At 35.6% G+C, this 19,752-nt stretch overlaps 1 protein-coding gene across 9 annotated transcripts in view; it reads right to left on the reverse strand.

Moving 5' to 3' along the window:
* The window catches only part of PLEKHA7 (pleckstrin homology domain containing A7), a 174,320-nt gene that overhangs the window by 19,025 nt on the left and 135,543 nt on the right, over nt 1-19,752 (reverse strand). For all 9 annotated transcript variants that reach the window (XM_072865743.1, XM_072865747.1, XM_072865749.1 and 6 more), the window contains 7 exons: nt 17,281-17,800; nt 15,144-15,230; nt 12,765-12,818; nt 6,194-6,262; nt 5,942-6,022; nt 4,462-4,611; nt 2,536-2,637 (listed from right to left, as the gene is read on the reverse strand). In XM_072865743.1, the coding sequence (XP_072721844.1) occupies nt 2,536-2,637; nt 4,462-4,611; nt 5,942-6,022; nt 6,194-6,262; nt 12,765-12,818; nt 15,144-15,230; nt 17,281-17,800 (1,063 nt within the window). The remainder of the gene's footprint in view (nt 1-2,535; nt 2,638-4,461; nt 4,612-5,941; nt 6,023-6,193; nt 6,263-12,764; nt 12,819-15,143; nt 15,231-17,280; nt 17,801-19,752) is intronic.

A 19,752-nucleotide genomic window follows, 5' to 3' on the forward strand; every position in this document is an offset into this window, starting at 1 on the left:
GAGAAAAACTTTAGTAAAAGCTCTTACACCTCATAGAGCTAAGGAAGGCATATAAATTGCTTTCCACTTTCTGCCTTAGATCAGAAAATATGTTCACCCAGGTTATAGATCAGCAAACAGGGTGCCAAGAATGCAAACGTTTAAATGATGGAGAATGTTATTTGCATGTAGTAAACTCATTTGATAGATGGGACATATCTTCAAAGATTGTCAGGATGCAAACTATAAATTTGCACGATTCATTTCATTTTTCTGAGATTAATCATACTACAAGGAACCAAATGATGGATTTACAATAATCAAGCCTCAGAACTGGTTAAAATAACCGCACAGGTACAAAAAAATCCTGCTTCTGAAACCACTCAGGAAAATGTTCGATCAGTCATGTACAAAAGCCAGGAGATCTTTTAATATTATTTCTTCCCATTACTTAAATATTGATGTGAAGAGAATATTTTAGATCAAAAATGGACTAGATCTAAAAGATAAAGATGAATTTATTTTTAAATTATGAAAGCCAAGATTGCTGTTCACGAAAGGGTATAAATATACTTTATGGGCAAGCATGAAAAGGTAACTTGGAGAGATAAATCAATTTCTCTAATTTCCTTCACACAGAAACATAGTTTAGAATGATTTATAAAACCAGAGGAGAAACACTTACCAACTAAAAAGTTATCACTGACAAAATACCACATCTCAGTTAATTTCAGCATGCCCAGATCCCCCCAACCCGTAAGCAAAAGACAATGAAGCTACACTCTTGAAAGCAAGATTTACTCTGACCGAGCTGCTTGAAACATTTAGTTTTTAACCTCTTAATTAATGCTATATAGCAACAACATTAGCTGTTTCCTACAGCAACTTGAGCCTGCAAATGTATTGAATTTTTAATAATATTCCATGAAGACTGCATTTTTTTAAATACAGTGTGCATTAATTTAGTGCTATTGGAAAATACTAGATTAACAATCTTGAGTCTACATACCCTTAGGCAGAGATCAAAAAAACTCTAACTATTATGGGTACTTCAAGTGAGACTTCTTTGAAGGAATATAGTTTTAAGAACATTCAATGCTTCCTGAAAAAATCAGCTCCCCTTAGTATCTCCAAAATAGGTATTCAGAAACATTTTTTAAAATCTTAGCCAAAGACAAACATATCTATGCATACATATACATATATATATGTAAGTATACACACACAAAACACATAATGTGCATATGTTTGTGTGTGTGCATGTGTATTTTTTATAATTATGCATGTATGTGATATGAGATTATAATAAAACTGAGTTAACATTTTTTTTCTGTGCAAACCGCATTGCCTTCTCTATGTATTTCTAAATCACATGCCACACATCCAGTATTTTAAGCATGCTCAATGCACAACGGGAAATTGTTTGTTAAAGTACTTTAACAAAGTATATTTTGTTTAAACCTGTTATTTCCCTTTGTTAAACAAAATAATTTCATACAGGGACAATTTTATTCTAAAATACCCCTGGGATTTTTTGGAGGGATGTATTCTACAGCTGAGCTCAATTACGTATTATCTGGCTCTAGAAACTGAATCACTCCCCCATCCCCCAAAATCAAAAGTAAATGAAAATGGACTTTGAAGGTTGATGAAATCTAAAAAAGTTTTACAACTCTTGCTTTGATACAAAACATTTATCCATTAATAGTGAAAATAAATATCCTTCAATTCATATCTGACCAGATATTTGTTGCAAATAAATAAATTTAAAAATTTAACTAGTGAGCTCTTTTGGTCCCGGATATTTGGAAAAGTAGGTTAAGATTTGAGCAAAATGTATACATTAGCTTTGTTCCTTGTGTTTTCTCTTTTATTTAAAACTGTTCTGCTTAAACACAGGAAAAATAATCCAAACTGTATTCCTTGCTCTAAGAATAAAATCACCAGTTGTAAGCAGGTACGTAGAAATAATCTGGTATGCCACATCCAGTTCAGCAAACAGAATAACTTAGCTTCAAAAAAAGCTTATTTGTAAGATTCAAAACGGAATAATTGATTTAAAACTGAGGTGCCTTTCAATTACCAATGGCTGTTAAACACTTACTCCACTTCACAAAACAATCTGCAGAGATAAATCTTCCATAAATAGAAGAACATGACAAAGAACAAGTAATGACAATAACAAGCTAGTGACTGATGTTCTTAAAAATGGATAAAGCAGCCAACAATGTCAGATCAAATAAATGGAAGACTAAGACGTCCTGCATAGTCTTATAAATTAAATACGTTATCAATGTCAAGATGTCAGCATGTAATAAAAACATAATAAAATAATGACAAATTTGCATAGACAACTTATGAGAAACTATTACACATGCTGCAAGATAGCTAGTTACTGCACAGCTATGCTGTTACAATGTCTGAACTTTGCAAACTAAGCTACATGACAGCTGAATACAGTGCAAAAATTGCGGAGAATTTCTCTTAGGAGATGATAGCTTTCAAGTTCAGACAAAATAATCTCATAAGTGAACCAGTGTCTGGAAATGGACTCACCTGAGATAGCAATGAACTATTCATCTGTTCCTGTAAGGCTATTTTCAGCTGGCTCACATCCTTTTCTAATTTCAAATATTCACTCCAGGCATTTTCCATTTCCTATTAACAGAGGGAATACTCTAATACAATGTTACGATAAACTTCGAAATCACTCTATCCATTCTCTAATTGAGCACCAAAGTGTTTTTAAGATAGTGTTGTTCTATTATAAAAAGCAATCCATTTTGAAGTCTACATTTTTGCTTAGAGTTGATGATAAACTTCAAAATGTTTTATAGCTTGCAAGATCAAGTCAAGAATCCCTAGTTAAAAAATTCTGGCCAGCTTCCCCACACAAAACCATTTCTTAAGCAGAAAATTGGCATTTAATAGAATCTGAACTATGACTAATATGCTATGAAGGAATCAAGTCTATTCCAGTTCCATTTCCTTTTACCTTACTCCTCTATTTAAAACAAGTTTATAATTAAAATCCAAGCAGTCACCTAAACCAGAACTCATGTTTTGAAACACAGAACAGGTTATTCTTTAAAAGTTCTACAGACTGTGTTGTAATGTCATTAGAAGTGAATAAACAAGCAGACACCTGGAAAATAAGGCTATCCAATCACCCTTACTTAGATTATTTCTAGCATTCATGGCACCATAGTTTGCCTTCTGACACAGAACTGAGAAAAATCAAGTGTCTGGAGCATTTTTATGTAAGAAATGATGAAGTAGGCTTTTTCTTTGAAGTCTAGAAAAGAGATCACTTGGGAGTTGAGAAGAAATAGTGGAGGTCTAAAACCATGAGTGGCACGGAGAGAGTGGATAACAACTGACCACTCCCCATCTTTTCTCATACAAGAACAAGGGTCTATCACATGAAACATGTACAAGTCAGGCTCAAAACAAATAAAAGAAAGTGGCTGTCCACACAGTGGGGAAAAGATCTGTGCAATACCTTGCCAAATGACGTTCTGGATGCAAAAGGTTCACAGAATTTAATGTACAGGTTCTTGGAAATGAGATCTACTGAGGATTACTAAACAGACAAAAAAAAAATACCAACCTCAGGAATTCCCTGAGCAGAAAATAGTTAGAAGCTGGATTGGTTATGACAGCAAATACTACCCACCACTCCTACCCTTACTCTTCCCTAAGCATCTGCTTATGCCCACTGCCAAAGCCAGAACTCTGAGCTAAAAGGAGCCTTGGACTGGACCAGTACAGCCATTCTTACGACTACTTGCTATTTATGCCCCTGATTAAATTTTAAATGCTGTCTGTGAAAGTCATACATTTTCTACAGGCACAAAACACTGCATATACCCATTTAAATAATACTTGCATTTTAATGATCAGATATTACGATAGGAAAGGTGTTCAATTCTAGAAATTAATTCAATTCTAGAAACAATCTTATGAAGAGCTGGTCCCACGTTCATTAAGAGGCAGGAATAATATAATGAGTAGACAACACCCAGGTTTAATATAGTCTCTTTTATGGCCAATTCTTAGAAATACTTTTATTAACAAAAATGCAACATGAAATTGCATTTGAATTTTATTAAGTCATAATGTCAACAGTAAATTTTGACCAAAATATCAACAGACTTTCCCAATGCCTTTTCCCCTGGAAAAATACCATGGAATCACATTTACATTTTCAAAGGACTAGCTGAAAGATTTGCAATTTAAGCCCCATACATAAACGAAAAAGGTATTAAAAAGGTTTTTGAGCTTGGGGGGGGGGGGGGGGGGGGGGGCATTGAAAAGGAAAGCTGGAGAGATTGTTTAAATTTTTTTGTTCTGGTTTAGTATCCTGTACCTTAACCAAATCAGTTCAGAACAGGACTTAACTCCCCTATTCAACGAACAATACAGTTTTACGCTAACTGGTATTTTAATTACGGTTTTAGTGAAACAACCAAAAACACATACTGTTGAAACTTTGGATATTTCAGCCCGAATATGTATGAGATCCTCTTGCAAAAGTCTCTGCTGATAAGAAATTTTTTCTGCGTGTTGTGGTTGGTCTTTGTACTGTTCCATCTGCCTGTGTAACACCTCCAAAACAGACTCCAGCTGATCCTAACAAAGAAGAAGATGGCAGTAAGCTTGCAACATTTACATGGAATTTTATGGATCTACCTGTGGGAAAATAAAAGTTGTTTTCCACCTCCCCAGTCTTTCCTATAAGCCACTAGAGGTTAGGATTGGCCTCCTGTTGTGGAGACTACAATGTAAATGAAAAAGTGCAAGAGCCTTAATTAACTGTTATAACCAAAATTATCTGATAGTTTCCATTAAATCTTTCCATTAAGTAGCCAAAACTGCGGAAAACACAAAGCAGTGAGAGGGGAATTTTTCTGTTTACAGTCTGTACAAAACTGTAATTTACAGTTTCAGAAAAATTCCCACTAAGCAGTATAGAACTGTGACAGCCCTACCACAGCACAGCATTAGCTGTTTATTTAAGGATAGGTTCTCATTCACTGCTATAGTTGAATTAGCCATGTGAGGGATTAAAATATTGTCTAAAACACTACGCAGGCCTGATTCATTCAGTCAGGAGTAAATAACACTGAATCATTTTTGCATAATAGCTCTTCTGAAGGATCTACAGGGACAGTACTTTCATTTTAGAATAGATTTTTTTTCTGAACCACCTCGATTTATTGACAGCTATAGCTTACAGGCAGTGAAGCAGATAAAGATACATACAGGCAAGGAAAGACAAGGAAAGGCAAACCATTTTGTCATTGTCTACTATTTGAACTCTGACTTGAACAGGCACAGAGGAAAGGAGGTGGGTTCCAACTACAAACTTGTCACAGAAGATATTCCAGCATTTCAGTCATAACCCTCAGAACTAAGTTCACAGTACTATATATAAACCACCATAGGTTTCCAAAATTACTACAAATTTGAATCTCACTCGCTTCTCTCACTTAAAAAAAAAAAACCAACAACAAAATCAAAAACCAACAAAAAACCCAAACCACCACACAAGTTACAGTGAGAGCTCAATATGGTAGCAGACTGCTATTTATGCAAACAATGTTTGTGCAGGTGGGAAGAACTGCAAATTAAACATGACTCCACCTCACACCATATACATATTAAGACACAAAGCAAAACTACACAGAAAAGTATATACTTCAATTTGTAATAAATGCCAAAAAATTAAATGTATGTGGTTTTAAAACATTCATTTTCAAAAACATGTTTTCTAAAAGTGCATACTCATCCTAATGTAAAAAACAATTATTTTCTTTATATAACTTTATATATATGTCCAAAGAAAACTACTACAATGCAAGCAGCATCCTGTAATTTGATTTTTTGTTTGTAATTCCATATTTTATGATTAGATGAAAGTTGTTGTTTTCGTTTATAAAACCCTTTTTAATCTACTTACTTTATTTTCCTTAAGGGCTCTTATCTTGTCCTCCAAGTCCTGCAGAATTCTGTCTTGCTCACAGAAAATGCTTAGCTTGACCTGAAAAATGAAATCATGTAAGTATATAATGTTAGATTTTAAAAACCAAGCAGAAAAGTCTCCGCTAGCCATATTTTACCCAAGAGCATAGTAATGTGAACACATAACAGTACAACATAAAGAGCCAAAACAATGCAAGAGGGAGGTTCTGAAGTGGTATTTGATACTTACATCAATATCACTTTCTGCAATCTTGACAGGTTTTGTACTTCGTTCTTTTAACGTGTCACGCCCTGTCACCTAAGAGGAATAGGTTTTAAAGATCTGAAAAATTTGTTGCAAACTAAAACCTAATTATGCTTCAGCAATGAAAAGTTTTGTTAAATATTCACAGTTATTAACAAAGATGAATACAATTTTGGATACAAATATTTTCAAATATGGCTTTAGTTTTAAAAAAAATGTTATCAGAAAGGATTGCTAGTTATATTAGGCTACTTAATAACTCTTACAGTAGCTTAAAATTCTGTACAAAACAGCATAATCCTACTTGTCTATGGTTACAAAGGTCCTGTTTCTGTAAAACCAAATATTTTTAACAGTTCAGCTTTAATAGCTTTCTTGAAGGCAAAGGACTTCAATAGTTCCTTTAAATGCGTGGTTGCAAGAATAACAGTGTTAATTAATGACTAAAAATACAACTTTTTGGCAACTATTTCATTCTACAAAGGGTAGTCTCTTCCATAGTACAGGGTGCATTTTATTAAAAACAGACTGCTATAGCAGTGCTATAGTGGAATTAAATGTAATTAATCTACTTTGACATGTTTATAGTATGACAAATCTCTCATTCCATAAATCACTCGTTTCATATTCAATTTCTGGTGAGAAGATTATTTTCCCACATAATGCAGTTTTCAAATCAGTACAGAAACTATACTATATTATACTTCCAACCTCCACGGCAATCTTAAAATGAAGGCATGTCTATCTCTGTAGAAAAGTTTATTATTTCCACTGTCTACATGGGACCCTTTTTGTGAATAAATGAGATTAAGAGAATGGCAATATAATACAGCTCATTAATCATACAGTTTTTAAAAGCCTTAAAATCTAATGACAATATTACTAGATTAGAACACTTTTAAAGATTCATTAAAGCAAATACTATCTTACCAAAGAAACACCTGGTGTTTAGAAGTACACCACTCATATACAGTATATTTCTATTTATATACAGGCAAGAGCTTATGAAGAAAAGTTCACCTAAATATTGTCTTTAATAATATAAGAGCAGAAGTTTTAATATAAGAGAAGTTGTTGGCTTTTTTGGTGGGGTAGAAGGGATAGTTTGCTTTTTTACCGACTGACTGGCAATCTCCAGACTTGAAGCTACATAGCTTACTTATTAACCTAACAGGCACCTACAGGATCATGTTAGCTTTCTTAAAGTAATTAAATTTTACTGTAAGTGTAGATAAATCTTTGATACAACCTCAGTTTCTCATTTAACATGTTAGGTGAAGTCAGTCATTTACACATAGTATTTTCAAATAACAAAGTATGTTTAAGACAGAAGAGTATGGTTATCATTTATGTTTACTGTCTTCTCTTCTCCAGTGGCAGACTCCATTCAAAGACTTATCATGTGTTTTCATGTGGTGAAATGTTACTTCCCCACCACTAAAATCAAAAGCATTTACTGCATCTCAAAACTTTCAATTTTTGGATATTTTCATTTTCAACAATGACGTGTTTTATGTAAGAAAAATCCTTTCTTTCAGAAGTATTAATGGAATTATTTAAATGCTAAATCCTATGTATAGTAGTAACAAATAATTAAATATAAGCATAAATACTAGAATGTCAAAGTAATAATTTTGCATATTTAATTAAACTAAGAGAATGCAATAGCCTTTTTCAAAGCAATAGAATTAACATAAAAACCAGAGCCTACAGATTTTGGGGATATTTTAAATTACATAATCAGAATTGTAAAGAATTTGTTAATTATTAAGCAGCGAACATGAAAACATAAAGAAGATTTAGCATGCTTTCACATTTTCAAAATTACACATAGGAGTCACTACTTGACACAATCATTTTCAAAACATGATAAAATGAAACCAAACACTGAGGTCAGCCATAATTTCGCACACAGACTCCAAAAGGGGGGGGGGGGGGGTGCAGTGGGGAAGGAAAAAGAAAATCTTACAGAAAGCTTTACTGTTTACCGTAAGACACCTGTAAAAGCCCGAATATGTAAACATTGACTGCTATTTTAAAAAGCAATGGGATGAGCACATTTCAGATGCAAGCAGTCTTACATGTATACTGGATAGTAACCCTTGTGCTGAGTTCTTTAGCACTTTGTATATCATGTTGATCAGAGGTCCATTATTTTCTATCTGTTTCAAACAAAAGTTTAGTAACAGCTTGTTATAGATGTAAAAATTAAAGACCCCAAACTTTACAACTCGAAACTCCATGAGCAGCAATCACATGCTCTTATGTCACATTGATCCTTGAGGTTTATAGTCTATATAATCTGCCATTACAGAAGCTACAACTGGATATCTACCTATCTTGTTATATTGTGGGTAGATTGTTCATCCAACCATAAGACTTTTTTACTTTTGCAAAACACACATACAAACACACAACACAAACCAGGATTTGCTCAGACTTCCCCAATTGCAGTTTCAAGACTGTTGGGAATTACAGCGAGATATTTTCTGTCATGTAATATGTAGTAACACTTGCACCAAGAGCTCTGTATTGATAATTTGAGCAACCTAGTTAAAACCTCAGTGAAAAAAGTTATTTCAATCACACTTACCCTTCCTCCCACAACAAATACCTGCCATGCACTTTTTCCTTCATCATCTATATGACACAAGATTGCACTAGCAACCTCTTTCAACTGCAGCAGAAACTAAACAGCTTCAGATATTACAGTATGATTGCAGAAGAATGAAGCAGGACCACTGTCAAACCACTGAGAGGGCCCCAGATTTGCTTCAACTGGTTGCACAATTTACACTTAGTGACACAAACTTTCCTATACTTCCTCATCCGTATATTGTATAACCTGCTTGGGAATGCTTGTAAACTACTCTGAAGTGAGACTGCCCATCCATCCCTCCTGTAGCCTGCTTGAACTTGATTTCATAGTCATGAAAAGGGAAGCTTCCTTCACCACTTGTGTTTCACCTTATTTGCAAAGTCATCTTAGAAGCTTGTGCGGAAAATTGAGTTTTTCTTTCCTTTGCTCTTCCTTTCTGCTTTTCTAATACAGGGTCTATCCACTTTACAGATAAAAACAACTGTGGAAACACAACTGTGGAAATTTGTTGGCAGAAAAGGCATGGTTATGCTATAGCATACAGTTACACCATTTCTTTCACACTCCACATACCTCTATTTCATGAGTGAAAAAAGAATACAGAGTCATTGCAACAATTTTGGGGAAAAAAAAGTTCATAATCTAAGGGCAGTATTGTTAAAGGAAACCTCCACAATGCATGGCATTTGACAAGTTCAAAATTATCATAATTGCTCCTCATAGCGTGAGTAAACAGCCTTTAGATTATATTTTTTTTAATGTCAGAACTAGCTTGCATGCAAGAGAAAACTACTGAAATGGATTAATACCTCTGGAACATTTTAATTTCATTTATACTTATGTTATGACAATACACTATAATGTTGAACAATATCATCTTGGTATTAACATCAAAATTATTTCTCAGATAATATTTTTTAAACTCTTAAATAATAAAAAAATAGGCTCATATAAAAGGGTAAGAGCAAGACAGGGACAAAACATGTGAGTAATGGCAAATTACTAAATGCTGTGTAACCAGTTACTGTAAACAGTTTTAGTACTATGGCATGCATTATGCAGTTAATTGCTTAATTACTATTCCATGTTGAAAAGTTATATTTCAAAACCTCTAGGAAGAGAGATCTTCAGAAATAATGGATTTAGTGAAAAGAAAAAAGTTTAACTGCAGTTCTAAAATCTTCAGTCCTGTTTGAAACTGTTTAATCAGAGTGGGCCTATCTCAAAGCCCAATGAAGTCAAAAGAGAGACCTGAATTAAAAGGCTTTCTATCTAAGCCTTCAGTGTCTTAAATGACAGGTACAACGTATATTAACTGTGAATTTGCCATATTCTGCCATTACCAAATCACTATGTAATTTGCTTAGTTTCATCCAGCATTCTGTTCTTTTTTCTTCATACTGCAAAACAAAGCATCTCTTCAGTAATTTATATTTAGTGGCAAAACACAAATTTAACCAATACCAAGACACCTTCTCAAGTTTCACATGGTCTCTTTAATCTCTCAGCAACCTGACCTGAATTTTTACATTTCCACTACTGAAAGACCACTTTCTGAAAGAAGGTTATTAAGAAATGCCCATTTTGAAAAATTAGATCATTCATATGGAAACACACTTGACATTTTGACTGTCAAGATTTTCAAAAGGGAACTAATGCTAACATTAACATTAACGCTGGGGGATGAAGGGATTGAGAACAGTCGTGAGGAGAAGGACTTGGGGGTACTGCTGGATGGAAAGCTGGACATGAGCCGGCAATGTGCGCTTGCAGCCCAGAAAGCCCACCGTATCCTCAACTGCATCAAAAGAAGTGTGGCCAGCAGGTTGAGGGAGGTGATTCTGCCCCTCTTCCCCGCTCTGGTGAGACCCCACCTGGAGTCCTGCCTCCAGCTCTGGAGCCCTCAGTACAGCAAAGACATGGACCTGTTGGAGCAGGTCCAGAGGGAGGGCCACAAAAAAGCTCAGAGGGATGGAACACCTCCCCTATGAGGAAAGGCTGAGAGTTGGGGTTGTTGAGCCTGGAGGAGAGAAGGCTCTGGGGAGACCTTGTTGTGGCCTTTCAATACTTAAAGGGGGCTTATAAGAAAGATGAGGACAGAATTTTTAGTAGGGCCTGCTGCAATAGGACAAGGGGTAATGGTTTTAAACTGAAAGAGGGTAGATTCAGACTAGATACAAGGGAGAAATGTTTTACGAGGAGGGTGGTGAAACACTGGAACAGGTTGCCCAGAGAGGCTGTAGAGGCCCCATGCCTGGAAACATTCAAGGTCAGGCTGGACGGGGCTCTGAGCAACCTGCTCTAGTTGAAGATGTCCCTGTTCATTGCGGGGGGAGTTGGACTAGATGGCCTTTAAAGGTCCCTTCCAACCCAAACTATTCTATGATTAAGTTTTTCACAGAAGGATCAGGAGCCCCCATATTTCTCTTCCTGGCTGCTTTCATCAGGTGCTATGCAGGCTGCAGGAAGGCACAAGGGGAGCTCCTGGGAGACCAAATAGCTCTTCATGTCCCAGACTGCAACAAATCAATCTGGATGGAATCCACTAAAAAGTTAAAAACCCATCCTGATACTTTGGCTAAGCACATAACATTTTCAGAGGCTTAAACTGTGGCCATTTTTAACTGTGAAAATTGTTGTGTTTTATAATCGACAAAACACTGTGCTTATTAAAAATTTCTCAAATTGTAGGACCTTTCAAATTGAAATTTGTCATAAAATTCAGCCGATGGCTTGGGATGCAGTTACATTTGGCACAGTCATGAACAAACCAAGAACAAGGCCTGAAGTTAAATGCGTCCAACCAATTTTAAATTCATATATTAATGATTACAACAGTTGACATATTTGATCATTTAGACTATATATACCACATATATTATGTGACAAATATTCTATCTTTATATATATATGACACTATACATATGTGTAATATGTATTATTAATATTTTCCATTGATATATTTGGTTATATATTCAGCCATTAAAACATCAGATAAAATTGAAATACACATACTAATAGGTCCAATCAGCTCCTTAGTTGCACATATGCAATGCCCCCATGGCATCAGTCAGAACCTACATACATGCAAACAGTAAGGATAACAAGGTGTCAAATTTCACTCCACCTTGATTTTCAGAAACACCACATGATTTATATATGGTGAGACATCCTACACACCATAGAAAGTGGTAAACCGCTTTGCTAAGCAAAATGATTATACGTTTTGGGGTTTTTTTGTCTTCAAAACCTGATATTAGTAAGTCTAGATTTGCTTTCAAATTGCCAACTATCAGGTGTACCAGATACAGAAGCCATTTAGTTTAGACAGATGCTTTGATGCTCAATATCATATTTTTTAAAATTTTTTTTAAAAGGAAATATCACGTAACATTATTTGGGCAGATTATATCTACGGATAGATGGATGAACGGGTGCATTAGAAAACTCTTAGCTGTAATAATATGAAAATGACAGGTGCTAATTAATCACCACATTTTCACACGAAAGCAAGACATTATAAATATGGCATATTATAAAAACAAGGAAAAAGTCAGCTCAAGAAGATTTAAAGGGAAAAAGATAGATTAAAAGAACACCCTATTTTAACTTAGAGGAGTTGACTTCATATTGGTTCTAATATTACAGCAGACAAATATTTTGAATCAGTTTTTTATCTGATTTCTCTATACTCACATAATATAATTCACCTGAAGTACCAGTAACACAAGTTCTTCCTACAAACTGAAGCAATTACATTTTCTGAGCTTGCCCTTTAATTGTATAGTCACTACTATAAAGACACTCAATATTCTAAGCACAATAGTGATGGCAAAAGACCCAGAGGTTCTATCTCTGAACAGAAGGTGATTTGAAAACCTTCAGGTACAAAGATGATACACAAAAGAGTACTGGGTTAAAAAGAAATAATGGAAGCAGACTCCTATAAAATCCTACCTTTAGATCCAAATACTCCAAATCCTTTTTCAACTGGATGTAAGTGTCATCCGCCTTAAGGTAAGTACATAGGGAAAAAAAAAATGCAATGTATTTGAAAGTTTGAAACAATTTCAAAATACTTGGATTGGTTACATCTAAGAAAATGGATGAAAGAGGAAACAAAATAACAGAGTAGGAAGTACATAAAAGAGCACATTTGCTCCACCAGCATATTGCTAATTACAGCTGAAAAATGGGCAAAATATTTCCCAACAATATTACTACCTCATGCCGACCCTCCAAACATATAGATTTGAGTTTTCCACCTCTAATGAGACATGTAACTACCTGAAACAATAGATTTTCAAAAGTTATTTTTTCAAGATCAATTTCTACTGACTATCCCTTCGCTGAAAAATTTACGGTGTTGTCCTCCAGCACAATATGTCTCTTTGGGAGAAGAAGAGAAGACTTGTACCTAACTGAATGTCAAATGTAACTAGAAGCCATTATATAACAAATCATTAGAATACTTTTGATCACATTTCATACACATTTTAAGATATGAATTCCTTTGTTCAGGGAAAGTATGAAATAAGTTTTGTGAATAAAATACTGAAAAAGATCTCACTTATATGATTAGAGAATCCATTTTGTCTTAAGTAATAGCATTCAACTTGATCCTTATATTTCATTGGCTCACCTGTAATTGCTATCATCATAATTTTATAGTTACATTTGTCTACCAACATCTTCATTACAGTCGCTTCAAGAAAAGCATGCACAGAAGTCATAACAAAGTTATTTCTCCTTTTTTCAAAAGAGGTATTTGCAATACACAACAAAATAAAGCTTAACTGTTGCAAAAGTGCTTTGTAATCAGCCAAAATGCCCCAAAATTCCTAGAATTTTATTGCTATTTTGACAGGATTTTATATCCTGGGTACATTAAGCTTCAGAACAAAAGAAAAACAGAACTATACCTTTTCTCAAGTTTTGAGCCAATGAGAACATGTAGTTAAAAAAGAAAAGAAAAACCCTTTATGCCATAAAATCAATAGGTCACACTTGCATTTCTTTAGAAGCGTTCACTTGCAATTCTTGTCCAATCAGCTTGTAAGTCTGGCTGAGTACTTGACTAGAAAGTCTGCCCATTTTTTGAGAAATCGCTGTTACTATCACCCACCTTATTGCAATCATTCTGTAGGTGAGGTAAGTTGGGAAATGAAACTTTTCCAAATTCAAAAAAATTCCTTTAGTTTTGGGCCAATATAAAGCCTTCACCAATTCCAAGAAGAGTCACCACATTTTATTCCCAGATGGCTCCATTTTTGAGGCTCTAATATGAACCGAAGAGCTCTGTAAGTACATTTCTGTTTGATCTCACATTTACAAGTTTCATACATCAGTGCAATCAAGAGCACTGTTGATGATCCAAGATGCCCCATGAGCTTTTATGAACCAACGTTCACCTGCAGAACTGACACAGTTACAAGCTCATATGAATGTACAAACTGGCCGACGCATTTGAATTTGCAGATGACGCAGCATGTGGCACAGGGAGCCAATCCCATCATGAAAGCAGCACAAAGAAATGGTTTTGCTTTAGAATGAACCTATCTAATATTTTAACCCACATTTCTGAAGATGCAGCATTTTCAGAAATAGTATAAAAAGAAAGTATACATAACACTTTGAGATATATGTACTGGTGCCCTATAACTTAAAACGCTCATCTTTTATAGCAAATACAGTAGCAAAGAAAAACCGCAAACGACCTGGGAATTGTAGAATACCAAAGAATGGGCAAGAAAGCACAGACTCAAGCATGCCACTAATGAAGCATCTGCAGAGTCACAAAATGTCATACAGCACAGATGAGCCAAGCAGCAGCTGACCTGATAGGTGGAATTAGTTGGCAAGTGCTGCAGTAATTGTGCGATTGTGTAATTTCGTATACTAGCCAACTTAGCCTGATGTCTCCTTAATCGAATGAGAAGCAATGTTAGCTCTTCAGGCTGCAGGTATTTAGACACATTGTAAAGAGCAAATTAGCAGTCTTCAGGGAGAGTAACTGTAATTACATTTTTCACCTCAGTGCCCAGAAAGCAGTTACTTGACATGATTAAGCAATTATTTCATTAACTCTGCATTTGGTCAAATAAACATAATAGAAGTTGAATCCTGTAATAACAGACAGCTCACGCCTGTTCACGTTGCAGATAACGGCAAAATTCCTACAGGCTTTACTGGGAGCTGGTTAAGATTAAGTTCTCATTCAAGTTATTTATGTTTTAACTAATAAAAATACAACTACTATGGAATGAACAGGATTTTAAAACTTAACTACAATACTGTGATGACACAAAAGGAAAAGTAACTGCTCTCTCAACTTACCGACTTGCCATGCAAACTGGGTGCGCTCACAGTATGTGTCATGTAACCCATAGCAGGCATAGAGCGTCGATCAATGTGAGTTGAGCTCTGTAAGAAGCCACAGCCAGAATTGTAAGGATTGTCTCAAGTGAGAGGCATGTTTTACTTGATGGAAAATTCAGAAGATATGCCCCTCTGCCACAAATTTTGTATTTGAATTCACAGCATACTTAGATCATGGTAACATTCATGGGCCAGCCAGATCCTTTGATGATTAAGTAAAACTTACGAATGAACAAACACAAATTTAGCACCTGTGATGCTGGGCAGATCAGCAGATTCTGGCAGCACAAGATGCTTCAGCAGAACATGCAAAGTGGCTTCCAGCAAATAAAAATAATATTCATGAAGTTCCCCCCCAGCAATGTCTCCCAGAGAAAGGCTGGCTGACTTATGCCCTCCAACAGCAGGTTGGCAGTCCATACAGTAACAACTGTGAAAGCCCTCTTTTAGCCAGGGAACACTAAGCTACTGACATGAGTGACACCTTGTGGCAATGGGTTCCATTAATACCAGGTTTTATTAAATAATCGTATTTGATCTGCCCCTTTCTGCTTGTATTATGAAAACGTACTGCACATCCATTCTTTCATCTGTCTCTTAATGCCAAACTTTTATGGCTTTCTTCAAGGCAGACTAAATGTCTCATGGTATATTTTTATTCCTGTCTCTGAATTTCACTGAATGCTGTTTTGTTCTGCATTTTTTCTTTTCTTTATTTTTTTTTTTAAAGTGTAACTGGATGGAATTTAATAAAGCATTCCAGGAAGGGGGGAGTATCACAGATTTCTGTAGACGCTGTGTGCTTACATATAAAAACATGAGCATTTTTCTCTAGAAACTTTTACAGAAGTTTCACAGAAAAGTTTTACAGATGAGGAAAACTGTGTTTCCCTATATTGCTAAAACCAATGTGACATAAAAAGAGTTTTATTTTATGAGTAAAATTTATGCAGCTACATTGCACAGGAAGGGAAAAGACTGCTGTACATTCCTTTGTAAGGGATGTAATGCTTGTTCAACTTATACATGGAGAAACCAATGTCTGGTATAATATAATCAGGAGTTCAAAAAAATATTAATTTCTAGTGCTGCATATCACTAGACTATTTCACCCTCTGACAGAATATTATAAATCTATAAATGCTGAAAGACACCTGACAGCTACACCACATATACACTAGGAAAAAAAATCTAAACTGTGCATGAAGCTGGCATGCAACCTAAAGTCATGGCCCTGAACCCACGCTGGGTATCTGAATTTACAAGTCTTTTTCTTTGCAAATACTTTCCCCCATCAGAGCCCATGGTTGAGGTCAAAGAATCAGGTGAATACAGAAGCTTCCACTTCCACTTATTCCAGTGCAAGAGCTACCAAGACAAGTAAATTCTACATTGATTCAATCCTGATTTTCCCTAATTTCCTTAGGCAAGGAGAGCCATGTGGAGTACTAAATAGGAAAACCTCTGTCACCTCTGGATAAAAAGGGTACAACAGTGCCTACAAAAAAAACATACTGAAATTCTGCAAAAGGTTAAAGTTTCAGACTAACACTATTTGATTTTGGTTAGCCCAATGCTAACAACTCTGCAAAGGGCTTAAACTATCAAACACATGAAAAATTACTATGTTTTTAGCCATAACTAAAACTGAATCAGCTGTAAGACTAACTACCATAGCAAAACATGTAGAGAAAGCAGACACAGCAAACACTGCAGACTACAAGCATAAGTAAATAATCAAGAAGGGTTCATCCTGCTGAGTTTTCTATTCTTGCCTACCTACTCTATACATTAAAATACTACAATTTGTATATTTTATACATATAAACATATGCCTTCCAGTTTTTGAATAAAAATATTCCAAACCAATGTGATATGCCACCAACTTTCCTTTCCTAATCAACAAAAATTAATAAATCTGAAATGATCAGAAAGATAAAATTTTTAGGGGAAAATTATTCATTGTATTAACTTTTACAACTTGCAGGATCTTTCATACACAAGGAAGGATGCAATGAAAATGACTAAATTAAATTATCAATGTACAACACCACATACAGACTATAGTTTGAAATCAGTTATACTGTATACAAACCTTTACAGTGTGATTTCGTATCTTCCTGGGTGATCCAGCAAAAGGAATGTCTACAGTCTGTCTCTCATCAGATGGTTTAACTGTAAGCCTTTCTGCAGGAGTATGTGGTCTCCTTGGGGGAAAGCTTTTTGGAGGTCCAGGTGGAGGAATATCAGATGGAGAGGGCGGAACAGATATTGATCGTGGAACATCTAATGAACTTTTTGACTTACCACGATCAATAAAGTCTGAAGAACCTATATAAAGTGGGGCAGTGGGGCTGCCATGTTTAAATTGCTGTCTCTGCTGCCACTCATATAGCTGCCAAACGGTTCCATCCTTATTTGCTTTCCTTTCCTCCTGGGACATCTTCAAGTGGCTGACACGGTCTTGTGCATATTTGTAGTCACTCGGCAAATTGCGGTTTGGTGGTGGTGGTGAGCTCCCTGAAGGCTGCCTGCTATTCTTTGGCAAAGTGTGATAGTTTTCAGGAAAAGGCGGATTGGGACCCTGACGTGTAAGAGTCTGATCAGAAGTGAGGCTGTAAAGGAGGGAGAAAAAAAAAAAAGGGTAAATTTCAGCATACATTGATGAGTGGGAGTGACTGATAAAAATCTAATGACATTAGCATAGGAGCTACAAGACACAACGTATAAGAGTAATTTAAAAAGAATTTACAGAAATATTAACCAAGTAATACTAATGAAGTCTACTCTGCACAAAAACATTACACTGTATTCATGCAAAGACGCAAATAGTATAAATACAGGCTTTCAATTTAGTGTCTAACCTAGGATAACCTACTAGAAATAAACTTAAGGGACAGATGCATTATGTACTTAGACCAAAAAGAATTTAAAGAACATGAAGAAAGGAATTACTATGTTTAAAGAGCAAATCCGTAAATTAAAATATTTATTTTCATCGAAAGCTTGCTCACCACTAGGTGGAGCAGTTCACGAACAACAAATGCATGCTCATTATAAAAAATTACCTTAAACTGCAAGAAAAAATCTCACCAATCATAGAATGAGTATCTCAGACAATTTTTGTTCATGTGAATGAAGAAAAAAAAAAAGGTAAGAAATTGCTCAAAGTCCCCAAGTCTGTACGATTTACTTTCATCTGACCTAATGCTACTGGTTCTACTGTTTTAAGCAACACAAGGCTTTTTGCAACAAAACTCATTGACAAACTAAAATATAAAAAGAGGCATTACATCCTGGCTTTAGTACTGCATCCATAATGCACTTACACTGTAGAAATTAAATCTTTTAGTAGACAGAGAGTTAAGACAGAACTGGCAAAAGCCTGGACAAAGTGTAGTTAGCTCCCTCTCCTACTTTAAAGTCAAAATCTTTCCATAGCTTCATGCTTTTTCCATAGCCTCTAATTTCTGATTCTCCATTTAAACATCTGGGGGTTTTGTACTTGTAGTCACTCGCCCATTGATTCAGGATCTCCAAACAGAAAACCATTCTGCTAGACTTGTCACAGAGCAACAGTACAAAAAATAAATAAAAACAACATACAAACCACAAATGAAGAAACTCAGAGCATGTTCATCACTCCACTTGGTAGGCTCCGCTCTTTGCATGAGCAGGAGACCCAATGGTGTGTGAACTGCAGGAATTCCACATGAAAGAAAGGGCAGTATGGAAAAGAACATCTTTGTTCAGCATCCAAGAATAACAGAAGCAGGGGGAAAAGAATTGCTAGCCGTAACTGCTGGTAGCTCAGTAGTTGCCTCCACCTATTTCTGCTTGCAGGACTTGGCACTGTTGGACTGTCTTGAAATATGGATGCTCTTGAGAGGATATATAATTCCTCATGTCAGAAAGCAGAATAACTGCCTTGCGCTGCATGGAGGATTACAAATTCATAAAAGCTCTGCTCTCTCATACCACAGAACCTTGATGTTCAAGGTCTGTGAAATTGATCCTCAAATTTCACAATAAAGGTTAAAGCAAGCAGGTAGTATGAACAGGGGCAACTCAAAGATCAACATTTAGTGGTCAAATAACCTCTTTTATTTGTCTAGCTCATTATCTCATGTGTACTCTGTATGTTCGGTACTGTACTGCCCACTATTTCCAGATGAAAATCAAAGTGGTTGGTAGAAATGTGTTTTCTCTAGATAGGAATGAGAACTGAGAAAGTCTGGAGCAGGTAATACTTTGAAAGGACGAGAGACAGGCATGAAGCTAGGACAGATTCTTTGGTGATTTCTCTGTGGAAAAAAGGGGAAGAGGGCTTAAGCATTCCTATACACCAACCTAGTGGAGCCCTCATGAAGGCATCAGCAAACTACTGAATATTGCAAACCATCTGTGTGTGGTTATTTTCTAATTGGACACAAAAGTGTAAAGTATTCAGATCAGCAGGAATTACTGGTAGTCAATTAAGTCATCAGGGCTAGGAGCTTTAGGAGCAAAAGCAGTCTGAAAACAAAGACCTCATGAGTTTTGGGGGAAAAAAAAAGTCATGCCTTTC

Source organism: Ciconia boyciana, chromosome 6 (genome assembly GCF_034638445.1).
Source record: "Ciconia boyciana chromosome 6, ASM3463844v1, whole genome shotgun sequence".
NCBI lineage: Eukaryota > Metazoa > Chordata > Aves > Ciconiiformes > Ciconiidae > Ciconia > Ciconia boyciana.